General features: G+C 45.4%; 1 protein-coding gene across 1 annotated transcript in view; it reads left to right on the forward strand.

Annotated features, from left to right (window-relative positions):
- PLB1 (phospholipase B1) overlaps positions 1-22,638 on the forward strand; it is a 99,257-nt gene that overhangs the window by 23,823 nt on the left and 52,796 nt on the right. The window contains exons 17-24 of the mRNA XM_032391527.1: positions 583-657; positions 2,713-2,776; positions 9,684-9,742; positions 11,495-11,568; positions 13,069-13,112; positions 18,642-18,750; positions 20,695-20,746; positions 21,079-21,159. Of these exons, the coding sequence (XP_032247418.1) occupies positions 583-657; positions 2,713-2,776; positions 9,684-9,742; positions 11,495-11,568; positions 13,069-13,112; positions 18,642-18,750; positions 20,695-20,746; positions 21,079-21,159 (558 nt within the window). The remainder of the gene's footprint in view (positions 1-582; positions 658-2,712; positions 2,777-9,683; positions 9,743-11,494; positions 11,569-13,068; positions 13,113-18,641; positions 18,751-20,694; positions 20,747-21,078; positions 21,160-22,638) is intronic.

A 22,638-nucleotide genomic window follows, 5' to 3' on the forward strand; every position in this document is an offset into this window, starting at 1 on the left:
TATACCTGTGGGTCAGGTATACACCTGTGGAGGTCATAGGACCAAAGCCACAGCTTATCTGGTCCCAAATGTGAGGATGGGGGTCTTAAATAATGTGCCTAACATATAGCAGGTATAGAATTAATGCTACTGAATGAATGAAAGAGAAAAGAAAAAACTGAACATAAAGCCCGAGAATTCCTTTTTATCATTTAATGCTAGTTAAATACTGAATTGGTAAGTTTTTATTACTGCGCTGTAACAACTATATAATTCATCCAATTTCCCTCTTTGCCTTGGCTGCCAGGAAGCTTAAAACTAAGTTCTCTTTTTATGGAAATATATGTACTTTGCCTGGTAGCATGAAGTTCAGGTAGCAAGAGATGCTGACAGTTAGAAATGGGAAATTTCAAAGTATTAATGAGCTCCTTCAGAGACCTAATGAGCATAGAAGAAAAGCCAGAGAATGGTTTTCTCATCATTTCAAGGATGGTATGAAAGTTCCAAATTGGCCAAAGGAGGCGTTGCTGGGTGATACAGCCCGATGAATGAATGATAACTGATTTCTAGGTCACGGTTACAATGTATTACATTCCTCTGCAGGAGAATCCCTATCTGTTCACCTACAAGAACAGCAACTACCTGCCCAGGCTGCCAAAATCTCAGGAGAGGCTTGAGGTAGGCTGAGGTTTTCTGCGGCTGACAAACATGCAAATGAACCAGGGGCGGGGGACCCCTTGCTGGATCTTTGGAACCTTCCACGTGGTGCTCTAGGTCCTGGAACTCCGTGAACTGGCTGGAAAGGGCGAAGGGGCAAATGTGTGGCTGCCCCCCCGGGTGCTTGAAGCAGGTCTACCCTGCAGCTCTACCTCAGCAACCAGCATCCTGAGGCTTCAGGGCTGCGTTGGGGTACTCAGCACCGCGGGCTTCCTGCCTGTCTATTCTGATGTAAAACAAGTCTCCTCAGGCCCACCCCAAATCATTTTAGACGCATCTGAGCCCTTAAACTGAGGAGAAAGTTAAGAAAAAGGAGAACAATGTGGTAAAGTCTGAAACCAGACAGCACGGAGACCCACAGGCCTCCGAAGTTGGTGCATACCTACGGGGGCTTCCTCACACTCACGTCTCACTGGGTGCTTATCTCATGAGTCTCTCTGATATTTCCTGTCAAGATTAGATAGGGCACCCTGCACTCCTCTGAGGAGCCGGGAAACACTTGAAGGCTGACGTCCTCATTCTCAGAGGACTGGGGCCATTACGAGTGGAGACGACTTTGGTCCTCGTGCCATCCCTGCCTCCCTGTTGTATAGAGAGGATGACAGGTACTCCGGGGGGCACAGGCGAAGCTGACAGCCTGGGTCCCCACCACAGAGCCTGAGCGATAGAGTGTGAAAGACCTTTGATTTATCAACGTGTCCCACACTTTCTAACAACTATCTCAGCCATGAGGATACATCCCGGAGGCAGCCTGGTACCGTGAGGTGAGAGAACCAGCTGTGGGTTCAAATCCAGACTCTTCCACTTACTGGTTCTGTGTCATTGGGCAAGGCGCTTACCATCTCTGGGCCTTGGTGTTTTTTAAATCTGTGAAATGATAGTCACAGCCTGATTTCATAGAGTTGTTCTTAAATTATACTACATTAGTAAGTATAAAGTGCATCTACTAGCATCTGGTATGCCCTGAGTTCTATATAAGTGTTACTATTATTGTCATCTGATGAGAAGGAGCAACACATTCTCTTCGGATACATTTATTGAGTACCTTCTGTGTACCACTGGAATGCAGGGACTCAGAGCAGGTACCCAGTCCCTATTTGTCAAATGGCTAAATGGGTGGGTGGATGGAGGAATGCCAGACATAAGAGAGAAAACCATGGATAAAATACATCACGTGTCGCAAGGAACTCAGCCCAGTGGAACCAACCAGCAATTGTAGCATGGTGGAGTGAGTCCTATAATTAAAGTTTCCATGGGTATTCTGGAACATAGAGGAAGCAACCAACCAGAGAGAGTTGACAAGGCTTCCCAAAGAATGCAAATGACCCCAACCTTGTAGGATGACTAAGGGTGACCAGGTGGATGGGAGTGTGGGAACTCAGAGGGAGGGAAAGGTAAGGGGGGATGGAGGTAAACTTGGGCAGAGACATGGAGAACATGAGAACTGAGTCAAGAGCCGATGGTTTAGAATGTCAGGGTCCTCTTGGGAGGTGTTAAAGAGGATGGAATTCATCTGATGTCAGTGCCGCAGAAATGTATTTTTTCAACCAACAAATACTTATCAAGCATCTACTATGCACTGTTTGGGGCTATAAAGATACAGTACACAAAACAGACAAAAATCCCTGCTTTCACGGAGAATTTGGGCGGGACGGGGGGATGACACATTTCTATTATGTTCGGGGAGAGAGCACATCATCTTTATGGGCTCAGAGGCTGGGGAGGAAGCCCACAGGACCAAAGGCTGTGGATGGTGCAGTATTCCAGGCAAGAAGTAACACAGGCCTGGGCCTAGGCCCAGGTGGAGGGACTATAGGAGAGGGGACAGGATGGGGATCATTTAGGAAAGGATGTCATAGACACTCGGATAGGAGTGTTGAAGGAGAGGGAGGTTATCTTAAGCGATACCTAGGTTTCTGTATTGACCAGTGTTTTCCAAATAAAGACCCTGCTTCTCATCCAGTTTCCTGCATTGCAAGATCCATTTCTACTCCTTCTCTGTGCATCTCATTACAGGTGAGAGACGGAACGGAAATCCTGTGTCCTGACAAGGACCCCTCCGACACAATTCCCACCTCAGGTACGTGGCTCCAATCAAGGGGTTTCTGACCTCATTTGAGGCCTGAAGTCATCGACGTAAGGGCAACCTTAACAGGCTTTCCACACGGTCTGAGATCCACCTGAGAGGCTTTCTCCAAGACCAATAGAGATCACGCTGGGGGTATATTTGTAAGTTCATGCCTGTGTTTGATTATTCTTTAAACTAGAATAACACCATTATCAGAAAGCATTTATTAAGCATTAACTGTGTGCCAGGTCTTACTCTGTGAAGAGCCCAGTGTGAGTCGAGTGAGCGCCTGTCATTGTCCCGGCCTTTAAGCCTTGATGAGGTGAATTTGTTCTCTGAAAAGCAAAACTATCTTTAATCGGGAAGCACAAATAACCAGTCCATCCTGCATGTCAGAGTCGTATGCAGGATGCACTCAAACATCGCACAGAACAGGAAAGCATGCCATCTTATAAACATGCCGTTCTCACTGCTTCTCAGTATTTCCAAAATGACTGTTGCCGGGCCAGGAAAATGAGACTCGTGGAATGTTCCAGGCAGACACCCTCCCCAAAGGGGACTCTCAGGGCTAAATCTTTTCCTCCAGGTGAGCCAGCCTGAGGGTGATGGCTGTGTGCACATGACCATGGGCGATCATGGCGGGGTGGGGGAGGCTGTATGTTGAACCGCAGGACTCAAAACATCAGCCCAGGAGCATGCTTGCAACAGTGCAATGGGTTCCCATGCTTGGTCCTACGCAAGCCTCTGTTCACTCTGTTCATCGGTTCACTCATCTGTTCACGTGCTCGTTCATTTATTAGATGATTGTTGAATGCCTCCTAGGTGCCTTCCAATATAGAAAATTAGGTTTGGAGATGTCACCAGGCCCAGCAGGATTCTTTGCAGGCAGACGTTTCCTTTGGCTGAGTGTTAGGAGAACAGCTACCTGTCAGCCTGCCCCTTCATGCATGTCTTAGCTCTCCATGCTCAAATTAAGCCACATGACTGGCAAGCTAGTTAAACATGCTTGTACAAAACTTCAGTATACACCTGGCTCTTGTTCTAAGTTGCAGAAGGATAGAACAGGTGATAAGGCTCTTAGGTACACATATATTTAGTCTTTAGAACTTTCCCTCCTTCGTACTTGGCGATGACTCATTCCTGTTGGTTAGTTTGCTAGCCGAACTAGAGCAGCAGAAACAAATCTCTAGCTTCCTATGTAGGCCGTCCTATAGCAAAACCCCAAAGATGTACGTACATATGTATGTACAGACGTACGCACGTATAGGGAGACAGAATTTGAATGTTTTAATCACTGTAGTCTTTACAGACAAATGATACCCATCTCCTTTTTAATCTTATCATTCTGAGAGGATGAGCTGTAAAGCATTTTGCAATCTGCCTAGATTATGTCCCTATCATGTCGATGATAAGCAACCAGTCCCTTAGAACATATCTCAACCCCCCAAAACCAAATAAAATGTGAACCTCTTCTTTATTCCCTGACCCCAGAGATTACTGTGTTTATGGGTACTTGAAGATGTAAGCACAAGAAATCTTAAGACCTTGAGATATTCTGGTGATAGGGACTGTCTGAATAAGCAAATGGATAGATTTAGGTCTCCTTGATCTAACCAAGTGGGCATGTAACCAAAATGCTGGCTCGCTCCTTCTGGGCAGCGACCCTCCTGAATGAGAGCGGGGCCTGCCCTTCTGAGTCCTGCCTGAAAGCTGTCTTTTAAGAAAATGGCCGCAGCTCAACTGGACAATAATGAAAAAACACATTTCGTTACTGTGCATGGTCTCTGACCGGATATTTTAACCATCCTTGTGACTGTTGGGGTAGTTAAAAAGACTTAGCATGGGGCCACATTATTAGTTTTCCTTGATAACTCATATTTCTGGTGAGATCGTTCACTCCTCTGGAGATCCTGTTTGCAATCTCTAACTGAAGTGATGGTATCTGATGCATACTTACAAGATCAGACCATCGTTACCTTTATACCTCCAATGACTCAGCACATAGTGGGAGCCCAGTAAACGTTCACGGAGTTCATCTTAATGAGTATTTTTAATTCGGCAAATCAATAGTTCTGGGTTGAAAAAGATCTTTCAAACCAACTAGATCAAAGTGCCTTCCCTTAAAGCAATTTTTCACTAAGACTCTGTATAAAATAACTGTTTTGCCTTTAGAGTTCTTTTCAAAAACCTCCCTTGTCACCTCTCCCTAGTGTTTCTCTCCAGCCACCCACAGATACACCAAGCTAACCAAAAGTGATGTCTCAGTATAGGGAACTGCCTTCATCAACAGGGCCACAGCCCCCAGTGCCCTGGGTGCCTTACTCATTCCGTGTGGAGCCCACAGGTGATGAGCCTCTTCCACCAATCTATGAGGCTTTGGAATGAGATATATGGAGTTGATGTAATTTTTATAACCAATTGGTATTTGGCAGCCGGAGAAATAAATAAAAGCCGCCCGTTTTTCCTCCCAGTCAGTGCATACGTGCACTGTGCTGAGGGCCAGCTCCTGTGGGCTTTATAACTTTGTATACACTTGCATCATTTTATATTACTCCATGGCCTGCCCCTAACATAGGTGGGATGACTAAGAAAAATATGTTGGGCCTGGCAGCTGACCTGAGGCTTTCCCAGGGAGAAAAGGAGTAGCATTTTGCAAACAAAAGATTGGCAATAAGGAGCCTGGAGGACAGTGGCTCTTGGCTCTCTATTGAAGTTGTCGATCTTGAAGTCAAGCTGCTAATTCCTTGCAGAGGGAAAACTTCAAAGTATTTGGAAATAGAGATCTGCAAATAGAGATGCCACTGTCACCAACAGTGAACAGTTCATTTACATTCATTGAAGACATTGATTCCTTTCTAAACCCTTGATATCATTTCTTATACCCATTCGACTAAAACCAGCAATTCAAAAGCTGATACGAAAAATACCCAAGTTACAGCACCGGCTGAGCGCTAAGGGTTTTACTTTGTTGTGAGCCGACCGTGTAACATGCAATGTAGACCCTGGAGATGTTTCTCTCCCATCACCACCTGCTCATGGGTCTTGGGACTTAACCTGGGACTAGGAAGGAAGTAGTGACGTCCCATAGGGATTAATAGCCTGCTTGTCCCCGGGCGGGACCAGTCTGCTGAGCAAGTTCAAAATCACCCCAAGACACTTGGATGAATAAGTATTTCTTTTCCTTGCAGTTTCCATCATCTAAAGCTTCAAGACTGCAAAGTCTCTGACACAGAGCCACTAATTTAGCCTCTAATTCAACTTAGCGCATTTCTTGAGCTCTTGAAGATGAGCAAGGTGCATATTTCTTCAGATAAACCCACCCCGAAGCACTTCCAGGGTAGAAACACGGTTCTAATCTTGTGCCAGCCGTTTACTACCCTTGCAGAAGTCTTTACATAAGTCCCTAAAATCAGAGAGCACATGGGTTGGGTAGCCGTAGCCAACAAGAGAAAGCTGGTTTTTCAGATGATGGCCCTGGGTTGTTTAGGCTGTTGGGTTGTACAAGACAAAACTCCAAAGTGTCCAGTCTTTTCCCCATTCTATAGTCTACCATTTCCTCGCTATTCAGGACATTTCGTCATAGCTTAGATGGCCTTCTGATAAGAGGCCCCCCTCTGTAGAAATCCAGATGAGTTATTGATGTATTTATCAACTCCTTTCAGGGTGGTGGACAGTTTGTACCAGATAATGTTTAGCTTATCAGCCCACATAAATTTAATCTTATCTGTAAATAGTTCTTTGTCCAAGGAGAGCAATTGCTAAAGTGCTGTGCTGGGTTCCCAGGCTGTGTCTTTGTCATACATGATGATATTAGCAAAGCTCAAATCAAGGTCTACAAGATATTAAACAAATGAAACATGTCAGCTCTATCTTAATAAAATCCCAGATGAGTCAGACTCCTCCCATTTAGGCTTGGCTCGTTTGGTTTATTATCTCTCAAAGGAAATCCTTCAGAACAACCAACAGGAGGAACCCCCTCCCATCAATCTATCTATACATATATACACACACATAGATGTGGACATGCGTGCACGCGTGTATGTGTGTATGTTTCCTTTGTCTGCTACAAATTTAGATGATGGGATGACCAGTTGTAGCTGCCTCTTTAGGAAACTGTAATGTGCTTTTGAAGCAAATCTGCCCATCTCTTCCACATTTTATCCGCTTCAAAGATTCCCCTAACCTTTGCCCACGAGCAAGTGCTCACAGTATTCACTATGTATATCATACATTATGGCAACAAGAAGAGAGTGATTGACTGTCATCACGAGAAACTAAAATAAGCCCTCCGGAGTTGAGGAAAGGAGGTCTTATTTTCTGTTTTGTTGCCTTTTTTACCCATAGCCCAATTTCTTTGAGAAGAGGTCATTTTAAAGTTCTCAGGCTCAACCCCATGGATGTGTGCTAATGTGTACAGCTGGCTTTGTGATTTGATATTGTTCTTCTAACCACATATCCTGAGCCCACCCCCTCCCACGACCTACTAAAGCAGAACTCTGAGGGTAAGAAGCGACCATCTGTGTTTTAACAAGCTCTCCAGATGATTCTGATGCATGCTCAAATTTGAGGACCACTAATGTATATATTTTGCATACACACATTCATAATTATGTGTGTGTGGGTTTGCATGCTGTCACAGGAAGAGGCAGGGACTTTTACTTTTTCAGTGAGAGCAGATCCTCAGTGGGAGCGACAGCTCCTCGTCTGCAGATGGCATAGAAGTCAGGTAGAAAAGATGTCTCTACAGTACGAGATAAGACTTGGAGATCCCTTTGAACATTGTTTCCACTGAGTGTTAATACAGCTTCTTGTGCAGACCTAATTCTACAACCGTGATCTGGATGTTGATGGGTGATGTGGGCTCTGTGTAGCCCCGTGGGTCACAAGCATCTTGTGTTCTGTGTTTCACTGGATGTCCTACAGACAGTGTAGGAATTTTAGGTGCACTTGGATTCATGTTCATCTGTGTATAACGTAAAGGAGGAGATAGATACAGTACAGATGTATATACGGCAAGGACTTATACATGTAGCAATATTCATGTTACTCTCCTAACTTGTTAGCCCGGCATAAAAGGCCTGTGGCCCTAACCTACCTTTCCAATGTTATTTTGTGCTAGTCTCCTTTACAAACCCTTCACTTAAGCCAAGCTGTACGACTATCCGTTCTTTACAGACATCACTCACTTTACCATACCACAGGCATTCTTTTTTTTTTTTTTAGTTTTTTATTGTTATGTTAATCCCCATACATTACATCATTAGTTTTTGATGTAGTGTTCCATGATTCATTGTTTGTGCATAACACCCAGTGCTCCATGCAGAACGTGCCCTCTTTAATACCCATCACCGGGCTAACCCATCCTCCCACCCCCCTCCCCTCTAGAACCGTCAGTTTGTTTTTCAGAGTCCATCGTCTCTCATGGTTCGTCTCCCCCTCCGATTCCCCCCCCTTTATTCTTCCCCTCCTGCTATCTTCTTCTTCTTTTTTTTCTTCTTAACATATATTGCATTATTTGTTTCAGAGGTACAGATCTGTGATTCAACAATCCACCACAGGCATTCTTGATGCTTTTTCCTCCATCCCCCCACCTCGCTCTCCCCCATCCTTATCTCATCATGCCGTGAGTTCAAACACTACCTTCTCCATGAAGCCTGCTCTGAGCCACCCTCCACATACACCCCCCCCAGACGTAAATCGTTCTTGCAACTCCAGAACTTCATGTCACTCTATCTCCCACAGGGTTTATCAGCTTATAAATAATTATAACTGGATGTGTCTCACTTCTTCCTTAGCCTGTGAGTTTCTGGAGCGCTCTCTCCATTTCTGATCACTCTATCCTCTCCAGAGCACCCAGCCACTGCTCGGTGGTCAGTATGTTTGTCATGTGAGTAAATAGCTGTTGGGCTACATTATAGTACATGCTCAGACTCAAAAGATGAACAAAATAGAGTTGGGCTGCCAAAAACAGTTTGGTGGTTCCTCATGAAGCTAAGCACAGGATTATCATAGGATTACCAATTCCACTCCTCGGTATATACCCAAAATAGTTGAAAACAGGCATTTAAATAAATGTTTACATGTGAATGTTCGTAGCAGCACTACTCCCAGAGCCAAAAGATAGAGACAACCCAAATGTCCATCAGCAGATGAATGGATAAATAAAATGTGGTTATATCCGTGCAAGAGAATGTTATTCAGCCATAAAAAGGAACAAAATCCTGACACATGCTAGAACACGGGTGGACCCTGAAATCATTATGCAAAGGGGAAGAAGCCAGACACAGAAGGGTCAAATGATGTATAATTCCATTTATATGAAATATCCAGAGTAGGTAAATCCAGATCAATAAGTTGCATCTCGGGGCGCCTGGGTGGCTCAGTTGGTTAAGCGACTGCCTTCGGCTCAGGTCATGATCCTGGAGTCCTGGGATCGAGTCCCGCATCGGGCTCCCTGCTTGGCAGGGAGTCTGCTTCTCCCTCTGACCCTCTCATGCTCTCTCTGTCTCATTCTCTCTCTCAAATAAATAAATAAAATCTTTAAAAAAAAAAAAAAATAAGTTGCATCTCTCTCACAATTCCTGCCTTACTCCCAGACCACCCTGCCAGGGGCTGCTTCAGGCCCCAATGGTAACTGCTCACCTTGTAGCATCAGATTTCACCAAAGGCCCCAGACCCTACTCTGGAAGAGGAGTCTGCCGTCCAGCTCTGGAACCTGTGTGTAGGCGCCCCAAGGAGGCAAGTGCGGGCTCCACGTCCTACCATGGAGCCTTGTGACAAGGATGGGCTCTTAATATTTCTGTCCAAGCTGAACCGCTATTACAATTGGACTTTCTCTCCATTTCCCTGGAAGGTCTTCATTCATTTTCAGAGGAGATAAGAAGCCCTGTCTGCCATTAACTTGGGTGTGCATTCTCAGTTCACAGGCTGAAGCCGGCTGACATCAAAGTAATCGGAGCCCTGGGTGACTCTCTCACGGTGAGTTACCCCCACCGTGGAAGGTGATCTTGATTCACAGGGGAACCCAGAGAGGGGAACTCTCAACCATGGCCATCTCTGGCTCCTCTCTGGCCCGCCTGCCCTGGACCAGCATTCCTTGCCCATCACATTTCCCCACGTCCATCCTAACCTCGTATTCCTCTCCCAATGCTGGAATGAAGGAGCAAGTAGGAAGTGGGGGGCGACTCAGAGGGAGCAGCTGTGACAGATCTCACAGCCTAACGGGTGGGTGGATCGGACTAAGTCTCTCTCACGGTGTGGGGCTCCTTCAAAGACCTGGCGCTTGTCATGGAGGAACTTAAAGGAGGGTGACGAGAGGATGAGCCAGGAGCGGGTGCTAATGGGGTGGGGGTGGGTTGGGTGGAGGGTTGAGTAGAAGAGAGGGAGGTACTCACAAGGATCCCAGCCCACCTCTGCAGCCACTCCATGGTGACCCCTCAGGCCTGCCAAATGCTCTCCATGAAAAACAAACTCAGGTCCTAGAGAGACCAGGTGGAGGGTCCCAGAGGCTCCCAGACACGAGCTTCTGTTCAGTAGCGGCTCATTCCAGACGTATCCAGCTGCTGTTCTCCGGGTCAGTAGAATTCAGGGCCTCCAGAAGAACCTTCCCCAAAGGCCAGACACCTTTCACATCTGTGGCCTCTTACCATTTGATCTATCTCATTTGGCATCGTCCATGCAATCCTATGAACTGCGACTCTCCTTAAACTTAACACAGAAAGGAGGTGAAGCCGGGCAGGTGAACTGAGTGCCCACAACCGCATAGCTCACAGATGCTGGACTCGCACCAGCCTGACTCCAAGTCCAGAATCCTTTCCCTATACTGGAGCTGTGTCCCCCATGACCCCTCAGTGACTCTTCACCCCAAACACCCTACTGCTCATAACTTTCCGGAAGGACCCAGGCAGGCTGGTCCTTAGCACTGCTTATCCCAACCACTTCCTGCTGGGTGTGGCCCAGTATTGCCTCCCCTGCAATTCCTGGTCTCCTTGAAGTGCTCTCAGGAGAAGGACTCATCGAGAATCTGCACAGCTATTCAGGACTTTGTGGGAGGCAGCATTTGGAGTGTAACATACACGGCCAATGGCAGAGGAATTGAGCACCGAGAGCAGGGGTCACCCCCATGGCGTGGGGAGGTCCTCTCATGGAGGCCAGCCCCCCCCCCCCACCAGCTGTCTGGGAGGCCAGTCTTCGGCATGACCTTTGCAATGGCCCTGCTTAGAAATAACACGCTTTAGGCAAGGGACGTGCACCTGCAGAGTGTGTCCAGATTGCGGTTTTAAAAGACCGTGCCCTCTCTTCAACTGAGGGGAAGGGACATGGCATTTTATTTTCTTACTATTTTTGAAATTGTGTACACATGAGATACATTGATATAAAAGGACTGTGATATGCTTGTGTTTCACAACTCTTAAAAATGAGGCGAATGGGACCCGAAACGTGTCTTTTGGAAAAACGGACACGCCATCTAATTTCCAGAGCAGTTTTGCTAGCCTCGTGTCACCTGGTCTGGGTCTGGGCAGGGTTTCTTAGGGTGAGGCCAAGCTGTGGACAACGCAGGACTCCCAGCGGGAGCTCTCACTCCTTTCTGCCAAGGCAGGACGCACATCAAGACCGGAGGCTGTCTCGACTCTAGATTCTAGAGAGTGCCCAGGCGTTCCCAGCCAGACCCAGAACAGGGACTTTCTGGCCAGGAGGCAGGGAGACTCACCCCTCGATATTCCCTGTCAGGCAGGTAATGGGGCCGGATCCAAGCCTGGGGACATCGTGGATGTCTTGACTCAGTACCGAGGCCTGTCCTGGAGGTGAGTGAAGATGTGACAAGACCCTGAATGACCCCTTCATTGCAGGGCGGGGGAGGACCCCTGAGCATCACAGAAAACCATTCCTCTAGCAGACAGATGAGCCACCTGGTTAGTGGTTTTCAATGAGACACTTCTGGTTTACTCTGAGGAAGGAATGCAAAGCTTCCCCAAACCACTACATTCCCCAGTTCAGGAACTGAGACCTGAGCAGGAGGAGTTTGGGGGAGAAACTACATAAATGTTTGGGTTGAAAATCTTCCCTAGCTTTCATTTCTCCCTCCGGGGCAGAAGCTCAGAAGGAGGCAGTGGCCTTTAAAGCCAGAGTTGTGCCTGAATCCTAGCTGCCCAGCTCTGTGCAACCCTGAGCAAGTTACTTAACCTCTCTGAGCGTGTCTCCTTACCTTTGATGCTGGGATACTAATACGGCCTGAGCACTGTCATGAGGATTAGAGAGAGTTTAAGCATCCAGCGCAGTGCCTGACACAAAGTAGACCGAAATGGTAGCTGGCATCCTTATTAAAGGGCGAGGCTCAGAGAGGGCAAGTAACCTGTCTGAGGTCACACAGCCAGATGGTAAAAGAGCAAAAAGTAGAGCAGATCGTTCCCAACCCCTAATCTGGCACATTCCCCCTTCGTGACTGCCTCATGCCGGCCTGTTCCTGCTCCGCTGTAATCAAATCCAGGCTGCCACAGGCTGCAGAGAGCTGGACTCGTGCTTTGAACACCCAGCTCCTGCCAAGCGTGAGAGGGCAGGTTTGCTGTTTCCTCAGCCCGGAATCTGGCATCTCTGGCCCCAGACTGAACCTCAGTGTTGAATCCCTGGCATCCTCCCTCGTGATGCTGCACAGAAATAAACCCCAAACATTTTGAGACCCTTTGAAATGTTCCCAGACATACTTGGCAGAGAATGAGGGGATATGGAAAAGCAGGGAATCCAATAAACTCTGGAATGTTGCATATTTTCATGCGTAGAAACCCATCCAACTCTGATTTCCTTGGAATTTTAGGAGCAGCTTGGAAGATGGGTTGCACTCTAGAAGACACCCTTTAACAGCAGGTTTTCACGAGCCAAATAGGAAGAGAGCGATGAGGGCAAAGCTCCCCACTCTGTTTTCAATGAAAACAGCCATGCCCAGCGGCAGTGGCTAGTGGGGCACGACTGGGCTCGCCATCCAGGGAAGGGTCGCTTTCCCTTAAAAAGAGGGGCGAAGGGGCCCACTTGGTCCCCCTGCCGCAATGCCAACGCTCAAAGTTATAAATCAACAAAGTCTGCCGTGCCCTGGAAATCCGTTTCTTGGCTGGCTGTCCCAGTTGGTGGGGACAAGGAGAGGAGTTGCTGAGTTCTGGTTTGGTTTTCTACTGCAATAATAAGGACCCGGCAAGCTCCAAGGCCCCGGGGTGTCTCCCAGAAGAAGAAAGGCCTGTCTTGGTAGCGCCTGAGCTGTTCTGGCGTCGCTGGCGTTCTCAACCTCCCTTTTCTTTTCTGTTCCCGCACCGCAGTGCCGGAGGCGATCACAACCTCAGCAGCGTCACCACCCTCCCAAGTGAGTACGCGCTCCCTCGGGCTGCGGGCTGGCGGGTGGGCTCGCAGCGGCTCTGCGCGGCTCTGCAGCGCCTCCTGGTGGCGGCCGCGGGCTCGGCAGGGAGCCGGGCGGCGCAACTCGGCCGCGTTCGCCAGGGGGCGCTGCGTCCCCGAGGCGCTGGCCCTGCTCTGCTTGGTGAGCGTCAGGAAAGCCTCGGAGGGATGTTTTTTAGAAATTGTATTTGTCCAAGGAAGGAAGAGAGTCAGAGAGGAGAAGAGAATTCAGACCATATCTTAGTGCAAGTCAGTATCAGGAAATGAGTCCAGAAAGAAGGAAAGGGCACCCATCTCCGCTTTGCCTGTCATTCTGAGCAGAGCACCCTTCTGGGAGGCGTTGATCTGGGTTTGGCTGCATTAAGCGCCACTGCATACAAAGACGTTGAATTCCTGTGTGTGGCTTTAGGAGATGCTGCTCTTACGGCAGTGAGAGCTGAAGTTACTTTGTGCGGGCTGTGCAAACACAGTGGGGTTTGGGGCCCGTTAAATTTTCCTTAATTTACTTCACCAGGGGCCTGCTGGGAATGATTTTTTTTTAAGCCTGAGCCCCATTCTCTGAATGGTCTTCTTACATGTCTTTTTCTTCTTCTTAGTGCATACATATCAGAGTGCATGTTCTTAAAGCACACATGCACGAAATGTTACTGTTAAATTATCTTCCCTTCACATCTTCTAGCTAATAATTTTGCCTAAGAACTTAATTGGTCCCATTCTCATTTACTTTTCTTGTAATGATCCCTTTGTAACATATCTTTAGAAGCTAAGAAGTTATTTGAGGTTTAAGGCTCCAAGACTTTGATGATAGAGATGGCTTAATCTCCACGTGGGCAGGACTGATTGGGCTTCACACAGGGATATCTGTTTTGCTATTTGCAAATCCCGTTGAATGTAAGTAGGTGTAGTGTTGTGGCACAAATCCTCCCTGTCTTTATTGCTAGGGGAGGTGGTTTGGGTTGCTTTTGTGAGTGTGATTGACTGGGCTGAGAGCTGGCCCAGCATCTACAACAGCTTGCGGGGCTCGCCGATTCCTGCACTGTTGTTGTGGATAAGATGGCTGGAAAAGGCTCAAGACCTTTCACTGCAATGATTCACAAAGGACTGAGACAGTGCCACCCCCCACCCCCAGGTGGACTCCCCTGACACACTTGGCCCAGCAATGGATCATTGCCTGTTCAGACTCTTCCTTACTAGAGCTGTGAAGACAGTTTGATTGTAGGGGCCGGATAATCCCCAGGGAAATAACTACATGAAAATGTGTTAAAAAATTTACGAGAACCAGAACAGAAGCTCAGTTTGACTCCCTCTTCAATTTAACCCTGCAAAGACTCCAGTTCTGGATGCTTGGGAAATAGGAGTGTGAAGCAAGATCCCTGCCCTCAAGCCATCATCACAGTCTCTTTGGGGGATGTCGCCCTAAAGACAGATGCATGTACCAACAATTATAGCTATGAACAAAGTTTAGGGGAAAATAAATAAGAAGGTGGTTAACCCTGCCTTCTGAAAAGGGGTTTTAAGAGCTAGAATTTAACAGGTAAAGAAAGCGGATGGCACATTCCTGGCACAGATAACCACATGCGCCAGCAAGTTTTTGCTCTAAACGATGTGTAGCGCCTTACTATGACATTCCTGATACATAGCTAGCTGGTCTGTGCTGGATTCCTCCAGTAATGGGGAACTGAAGATAATCATTTCTATTTGCAGATGGCTCTAGTGATTTCACAGCTCTTCCTTCTATTGAGTAGAAATCGGAGTAATTTCTATCCATTGGGCACAGCGACCCCAAAGCCATAAGGAAGGAGTTCAATGCATATGTGTTGTGTAGGTCCCGCTGCAGGGCTTGGTTCTAGAGAGCATTCTGCTGGATGGCCTGATGCCTGAGAGTGCCGGCTGGTACCTAGCCCGTTCCTTTCCCACATCCTAGCTGATTGTGAGACAGGGGAAAGTGCCCTGTATTGGAGCTGAGAGAGTAGAGTTCTGGCCTGGAATTCATTCTCAGTAACCCCATGACTTGTAGCAAATCTCCCAGCCTTCCTCAACCTTGAGTCACCCTTCATTCAGTCCATAAGCATTTGTTGAGCATATGTGAGAGTCTGGGGTGTATACGGACCCTGCTCTCGGGAGTTCTCAGCCAAGCTTCGGAGATGGAAAAGTGAAAAGTCAAGTGTAGATCCAATGTGGTAAAGGCATTAGAGTGCATGAGATTGAAAAGATCAACCAAATGGCAAGCCTTTAGCCAGACTGATCAAAGGAGGATGAGAGGAAGAGAGCCTCAAAATCAGACGTAAATCCCCAGAACAAAAGAGGAGACATTGCTACAGAAATAAAAAGGATTATGAGGGTATTTTGAAAAATTGTACGCCAATAAATGAGATAACTTAGAGAAAATGGTAAAATTCCTAGGAAGACACAAATTACTGAAACTGATTCAAGACAAAATAGAAAATCTGAATAGATTTGTAACAAAGTGATTGAACTTTAAAACTTACCACCAAAGAAAGCCCAGGCTTTTCTGGTTTCACTAGTGAATTCTATCAAACACCGAAAGAAGAATTTACAGCAATTCTTCACAAACTCCTCCCAAAAATGGAAGGGGAGGGACTACTACCCAATTCATTCGATGAGACTGGTATTATCTTAATAACAAAAATAAGACAAAGATATCACAAGGAAAGAAAACCGCAGACCAGTATCTCTTTTGAATATATATGCAGAAATCCTCAACAAAATACTACCATGCAAAGTACAGCAACATATAAAAAGGATTATACCCCATGACCTAATGGGATTTATCCTCGGAATGTAAGGTTAGTTTCAAATAAAAAAATCAATATAATAGACTATATCAAAAGCATAAAGGACAAAAACTACACAATCATCTCAATAGATGAGAAAAAGTATTTTATAAAAACTAACACCCTCTCATGATAAAAATATTCTACACACTAAGAATAGAAGGAAATTTCCTCAGTCTGATAAAGGGTATCTGCAAAAGCCCACAGTTAACATCATACTTAATGAGGAAAGGCAAGATGTTTTCCTTCTGAGATCAAGTGGTATATTCTTGCCAATTTTATTCAACATTATGCTGGAGGTTCTAGTCAGGACAGTTAAGCAAAAAAATGAAAGAAAAGACAATCAAGATTAGAAATGGAGTAAAGCTATCTGTATTTGCAGCTGTTATAAATAAGACCCGAAGGAATCCACTACAAATTATTAGAACTAATAAATGAGTTCAGCAAGATTGCAGGGTACAACATCAATATGCAAAAATTAATTGTATTTCCAGACACTAGCAATTAACAGCCTAAAAATGAAATTAAAAGAAAACATTCCATTTACAATAACATCAAAAAATACTTAGGAATAAATTTAACAAAGTGCATCTTTTATGCTTTTAAGATTATAAAACATTGCTGGAAGAAGTTTAATCAGACCTAAATAAATGGAAAGCCATCCCATGTTCATGAATAAGACTTAATATTGATATGATGGCAACATCCCCCAAATTAATCTACAGATTCAATATAATCTCTATCAAAATTCCAGCTGGCTTCTTTGCAGAAATTGACAAGCTGACTGTAAAATTCATATGGAAATTCGAGAGGCCCAGAATAGGCAAGATAATCTTGAAAAACAATAAATTCAGTGGATTCACAATCCCCAATTTCAAAACTTACAAAGCTCCAGTACAAGACAATGTGGTACTGTCATAAGGATAGCCATATAGATCAATGGGATAGAATTTGTAAGTCCATAAATAAACCCTCATACTTATGGTTAACTCATTTTCAACATGAGTGCCAAGACTAATGGGGAAACAATAGTCTTTTCAATAAATGATGCTGGGATAATTATATAGCCATATACAAAAGGATGAAGTTGGAATCCTACTCATACCATATACAAAATTAACTCAAAATGGATCATAAGCTTAAATGTAAGAGCTAAAATTCACCCTTAGAAGAAATTATAGGAGCAAATCTTCATGACCTTGGGCTAAACAAAGCCTTCTTAGATATAATGCCAAAAGCACAAGTGACAAAAGAAAAAAATAGACTGGACAAAATTAAACACTTTTGAGCTTCAAAGGATACCATCAAGAAAATAAAAAGAAAACCCAAAGAGTGAAAGAAAATGTTTGAAAATCATATCCGGTAAGAAACTTGTATCTAGAGAATACAAAGAACTCTTATAACTCAATAATAAGACAATTCAGTTTGCGCCAATTAAAAATGGGCAAAGAATCTGAATAGACATTTCTCCAAAGAAGGTATGCAAGTGACCAACAAGCACATGAAAAGATGCTCGACATTAGTAACCATCAGTGCAAACCAAACCATAATGAGATACCATCTCACATCCACTAGAATGGTTATTTTAAAAAAGATAAAAGTTGGTGAGGATGTGCAGACATTAAAACCCTCATAATGCTCCTATGGGAAGGTAAATTGGCACAACTCGTTTGGAAAAAGGTTTGTAAGTTTTTCAAAAGGTTAAACAGAGTTACCATATGATCTAACATTTCCACTCCTAGATATATATCCAAGAGAAATTCACGCAGAAGCTAGTACAAAAGCATTCACAGCAGCACTATTCATAATAGCCAAAAAAAGTGGGAACAATTCAAATCCTTCAACTGATGAATGGGTAAATGTGGTATATCCACACAATGGGATATTATTTGGCAGTGAAAGGTATGAAGTGCAGATCTATGCTATAACATGGATGAACACTGAAAACATTATTGTAAGTGAAAGAACCAGCCACAGAAGACACGTATGATTCCATTTATAGGAAATGTCTAGAATAAGCAAGCCTATATAGAGAGAAGGTAGATTAGCGGTCACCACAGGGTTGGAGGGAAGGGGGAGGGACTGTTCCTGGGCACAGGGTTTCTTTTTGGGGTGATGAAAATGTTCTAAATTTGATTATGGTGATGGTTGCACAATTCTGTGAACATACTAAGAGCTATTGAACTGCACTTTAAATTGTGAATTTTATGGTACGTGAATTATATTTCAAAAAACTATTATGTACTTAGAAAACAAAAAGAGGGGCGCCTGAGTGGTTCAGTCCACCAGTTCAGGTCCTGGGATCAAGCCCCAAGTCAGGCTCCGTGTTCAGTGGGGAGCCTACTTCTCCCTCTCTCTCTGCCACTCCCCCTGCTTGTGCTCTCGCGCGCTTGCTCTCTCTCTCTCTCTCAAATAAATAAATAAAATCTTAGGAAAAAGAAAAGAAAAAAAAAAATGCGTGAGAGAAGCACCAAACCCAGACTCACGTTTATTCAGCAATAATTTGTTAAGCACCTTTGTGTGTTGCCTATGTGGTTAAGCATCAGCCTGCTAGATGCTTTCTTTCCATGCTGAGAGAACAGTAAGGTTAAGAGCTTTAAGGGTGAGGGTTTCTTGTCTCTGACATGCACTGGAACTTATCAAAGGAATTTGAAGCTTGTTTTGGGATAGTTACTAAGCGTGTCTCTTCTTTGTATTTCCAGACATCCTCCGGGAATTCAACCCTTCCCTGAGGGGCTTCTCTGTTGGCACCGGGAAAGAAAACAGTCCTGGAGCCTTCCTAAATCAGGCTGTAGCAGGAGACCGAGCCGAGTGAGCAGGGGAGCCTTGAGGGTGACCACACAGATCCTCTGCGGACCCAGTCAGGGGCTTGGCCTGGACTGGGGTGTATGGTTGATGGCTGGGGGCTTGGTTCAAGGGAGAAGTCTGGGGGTCAAAGACTGGACTGGGTGAGCTCTCCTGGGGTGTCCCTCACTGTGGGACACAGAAACCTACTAGCCCATCCCCAATCCCACCCCAGGAACTAGTCACAGTTTACTCTGACGCCAAGTATATGCATACTCTCATTTATTCAGGACAGGAATCATCCAAATCAGATTTTGTAAAACCTAATCCGTTTTATAATAAATTCTGTGGCTACGTTTTCCTTTTGGTGGGAGAAGGGTGAAAGGCTACCAGTTGACTGCCTAAAAATTTTGGCATTAATATTACCATAATTTTGGTTTTTTCCAAGCATATGTCAGCTGGTGGTATGCAGAGAGGTATTTGTAAGCATGATTAGATCAGGGAGGCATCCAAGAAGGAAACCTTGGTGAAGAACATAAAGTTCATGATTCATATGACCCTGGATTTCTCCCCTGCTTTCCTCAAGGCCGTGGGGCCCTTTTGTGCAAGTAATCCTTCTGTCCGAGCACATCCTGAGTCATAGGGAAGAGTTAGCGATTACTACTCGCATATTACAGATGAAGAAACTGTAGCACAAAGAGGCAAAGTGGCCTGAGCAAATATGTCACCTCGACCACGTGGCCTGTTGTCCTTGCGCCCAGCAGGCCCTTGCCCAGGTCCGGTAATAACCCATCATAACAGCAGTGACCAACATAGCAGCTACCTTCACATTTACTAGCCCCGTGTTCTGTGCAGCCCCTGTTAGCAGGTCAAACATCCAGGTTTTCTTAACAGTGATATTGAGGTGCAGAGAGGTCAAGTGATCATCAAACTCTGGTCCTCAGAGCTGGTGCCCGATGGCTTCTACTGATGAGGAAACCAAGATGCACGTTGGTTATATGGCTTACCCCAAGTCCCCGCCCAGGATATCTGATACCTACCTAGTCCCCTGTGACTAAGACCAGGCCAGCTGGGTTAATAGTTAATACATGACAACCACTGTTTCCTGCTGGGATGGTGCCAGAGACCGGGGATGGTGGTGGTTGTGTTAGGAGACGTAATTCAGTGGATCATTTCTGATATGGATGCTTACCCCGTGCTGCTCTAAGTCCTTTATTTAATCCATCCGACAACTCTATGAAGATGGTATGCTTCCCATGCCCGTCTTACACAGGACCAAACTGAGGGTTTGCAAGGTTAAGCACTTTGTCAAGCTCTCCCGGCTGGTCAGTGGTGGGACCAGGATTCAGCCCTGTGCTGCCTGGCTCCAAGAGGGGCTTCCACTCCGTGAGACTGCTTTGCTCATCTCATGTACTGCTCCTCAGGACCCTGAAGATACAGGGGTTTATCTCCACGTTTGCAGTCTTTTGGGACGGCGAACTTAAGTTACATACCCACAGTTAGCACGAGGCAACTAAATGTCAAACCCAGGTGTGTCTGACTCAACCATGTCACCTTGAGGGTGAGGGTACCGTGGAGGCGAAGCTCACGGCGCCCACAGAATCAGGCTCATACCAAGCCGTGCGTGACATGGAATGTACATGCAGCCTTCTGTTTGCCCCGAATGAGCCTGGCTCAGAAGAGAAACATGCCATTAAGTCACCCGCTTATATGTGGAATGCTCTGCCCTTCCCAAAGCATGGTCACAACTCCCCCCAGCCCTCCACCTCCAGAGGAGACTGAATGGGGAAGGTGCTCTGGGACGGGAGCATGGCCTTCTGTCCAACTATCCTGCTGCATGTTTGATTCCTGCTGTCTCTGCGAAGTCCCCTCCCTGCCCCAGCTTCACGGTCCCTGCCCCAGCTTCACGGTCCCTGCTCCAGCTTCACGGTCCCTGCTCCTCACATGACTTCTGTTCGTGTGTGCCCGCAGGGATTTACCTGTTCAGGCCAGGAGGCTGGTGGACCTGATGAAGAATGATACGGTAATTCTGGGGGAAGAGCCACCTGGGACCCCTTGAGCTAGCATTCCCTGGAAGAGGGAGTGAGCCGGAGAAATCCGTGGAGACAGAGAGGGTCAGGGTCGGGGACCACATGGAAGTCCAGAGAATCCACCTTTAAAAACCACAAGTGATCTTGCACCTACAATTGGTGACCTATAACCTCAGGACCCCAAAATCGCAGAACAGAAAATAGTAATGTCCATTAAACCCTCTGGTATGTGAGGACCCATCCCTGCCAGTGTTCAGCACTTTATCTTCTTCTTGACTTGACTCTGGAGCAAGGCACTTACTTGTTTATTTCCTATTCATTTCAGAAGATAAATTTTCAGGAAGATTGGAAGATAATAACCCTTTTCATAGGAGGCAATGATCTCTGTGATTTCTGCAGTGACCCGGTGAGTCTCCAGGCCCTTAACTCAAGACTCCCCCAGGGAGGGATTTCCACACCAGGTGGCTAGAGCAAGTGAAGCAGGATTGGGACTTGGGGCTTGTAGCCTGGAATTAACCCTGAGACCAAGAGTGCCTTCACCTCCAGGGAAAGATTCAACAAAACTGGTTATGAGATTGATCTTGATTAGGTTTCATAACAAGAGAGTCTGATCATAGCATTCTAGAAACCAAGATAACATTCCAAGGATCTAGAAAAATCAGGTGTATCTTCATATAGATCATTATAGGTCAGCTCCTTTTTCCAGCATTGAACTGCCTTACCGTCTCTATTTTGGATGGGAAAGTTGATTTCCTACTGCAAGCATTTAGGCGTGGTTCAGAGCCAAGTCATTCCGATGGGGTTCTTGATGGGAACCCCAAGAGCCAGGCTGCTGCCCTGTGGGTGTAGTGCTTCTTCCTGGAACCCCAGAATTTCTGAGCTGGAAGAAACCCCACAAACCCTATTGACCACACTCCCACGTGCGGCAGGAATGCCTTCCCTAGAACCTAGCTATTGAATATTCCCAGTGATGGGCAGCTTTTTAATTTGCCCTAATTAGTATTATAAGCAAGTATCAATTTTTTGGTAGTGGTTTGTGTTAAGCCCAAATCGGTCTTCTTGTAACTTCCACCTTTTCTGCCCATGTTGGACATGCCTGCACTGCTTCTACATTCAATTCAGCTGACTTTAAAAATAATAGGCTTTTAAAATTATTTTTATTTTATAAGCAATACACACTGGAAACACATCAAAGCACAAAGAAAAAAATATTTTCTGTAATTACAACATCCAGAAGTGCCATTGCTAACATTTTGTTAAGTGTCTCTCTGGCATTTTTCTATGAAAATGGAGAAATTATTCTTTGCTAAAAATAGCATCATTCTGGAAATATTGTTTGGTGATCTGTTTTTTTTTTTTCAGTAGCAATCCATTGGGAAGATGATCCTATGTCAGTAGTTTTCCATAAAATAATTCTTAATGACTGTATAACTAGCCCGTAACCTATTTTGGCCACACTTTACTTAACTGTCGCCAATTATTGCATATTTAGCTTGTATTGCTTTTAATTATGCCTGTTAGAAATAATACCAGAAATAAAAAAAAAATAAAATAAAAATAAATAAATAAATAACACCAGGAGAAACATCCATCTTTATGTGCATCCATAATTGTTTCCTGATATATATTCTAAGTAGTAAGATGTTTAGGCGAGAAGATATGTACATTTCCCCTACTGTTTTATCACAAAAATTTCCAAACATACTGAGAAATGGAAGAAAGAATTATGTAGTAAATGCCCATATACCCACCGCCTAGGTTTTATAGTTGTTACCGTGTTGCTATATTAACATGTATTTATCCATCCGTCTTATTCTGGGGGGGTGGGGACTCTGCACACTTTCAGTGCTTTGGATACAGTTTGCCATCCTGCTTCCAGAATGTT

This window comes from Phoca vitulina, unplaced genomic scaffold, assembly GCF_004348235.1.
Source record: "Phoca vitulina isolate PV1807 unplaced genomic scaffold, GSC_HSeal_1.0 scaffold63, whole genome shotgun sequence".
Lineage (NCBI taxonomy): Eukaryota > Metazoa > Chordata > Mammalia > Carnivora > Phocidae > Phoca > Phoca vitulina.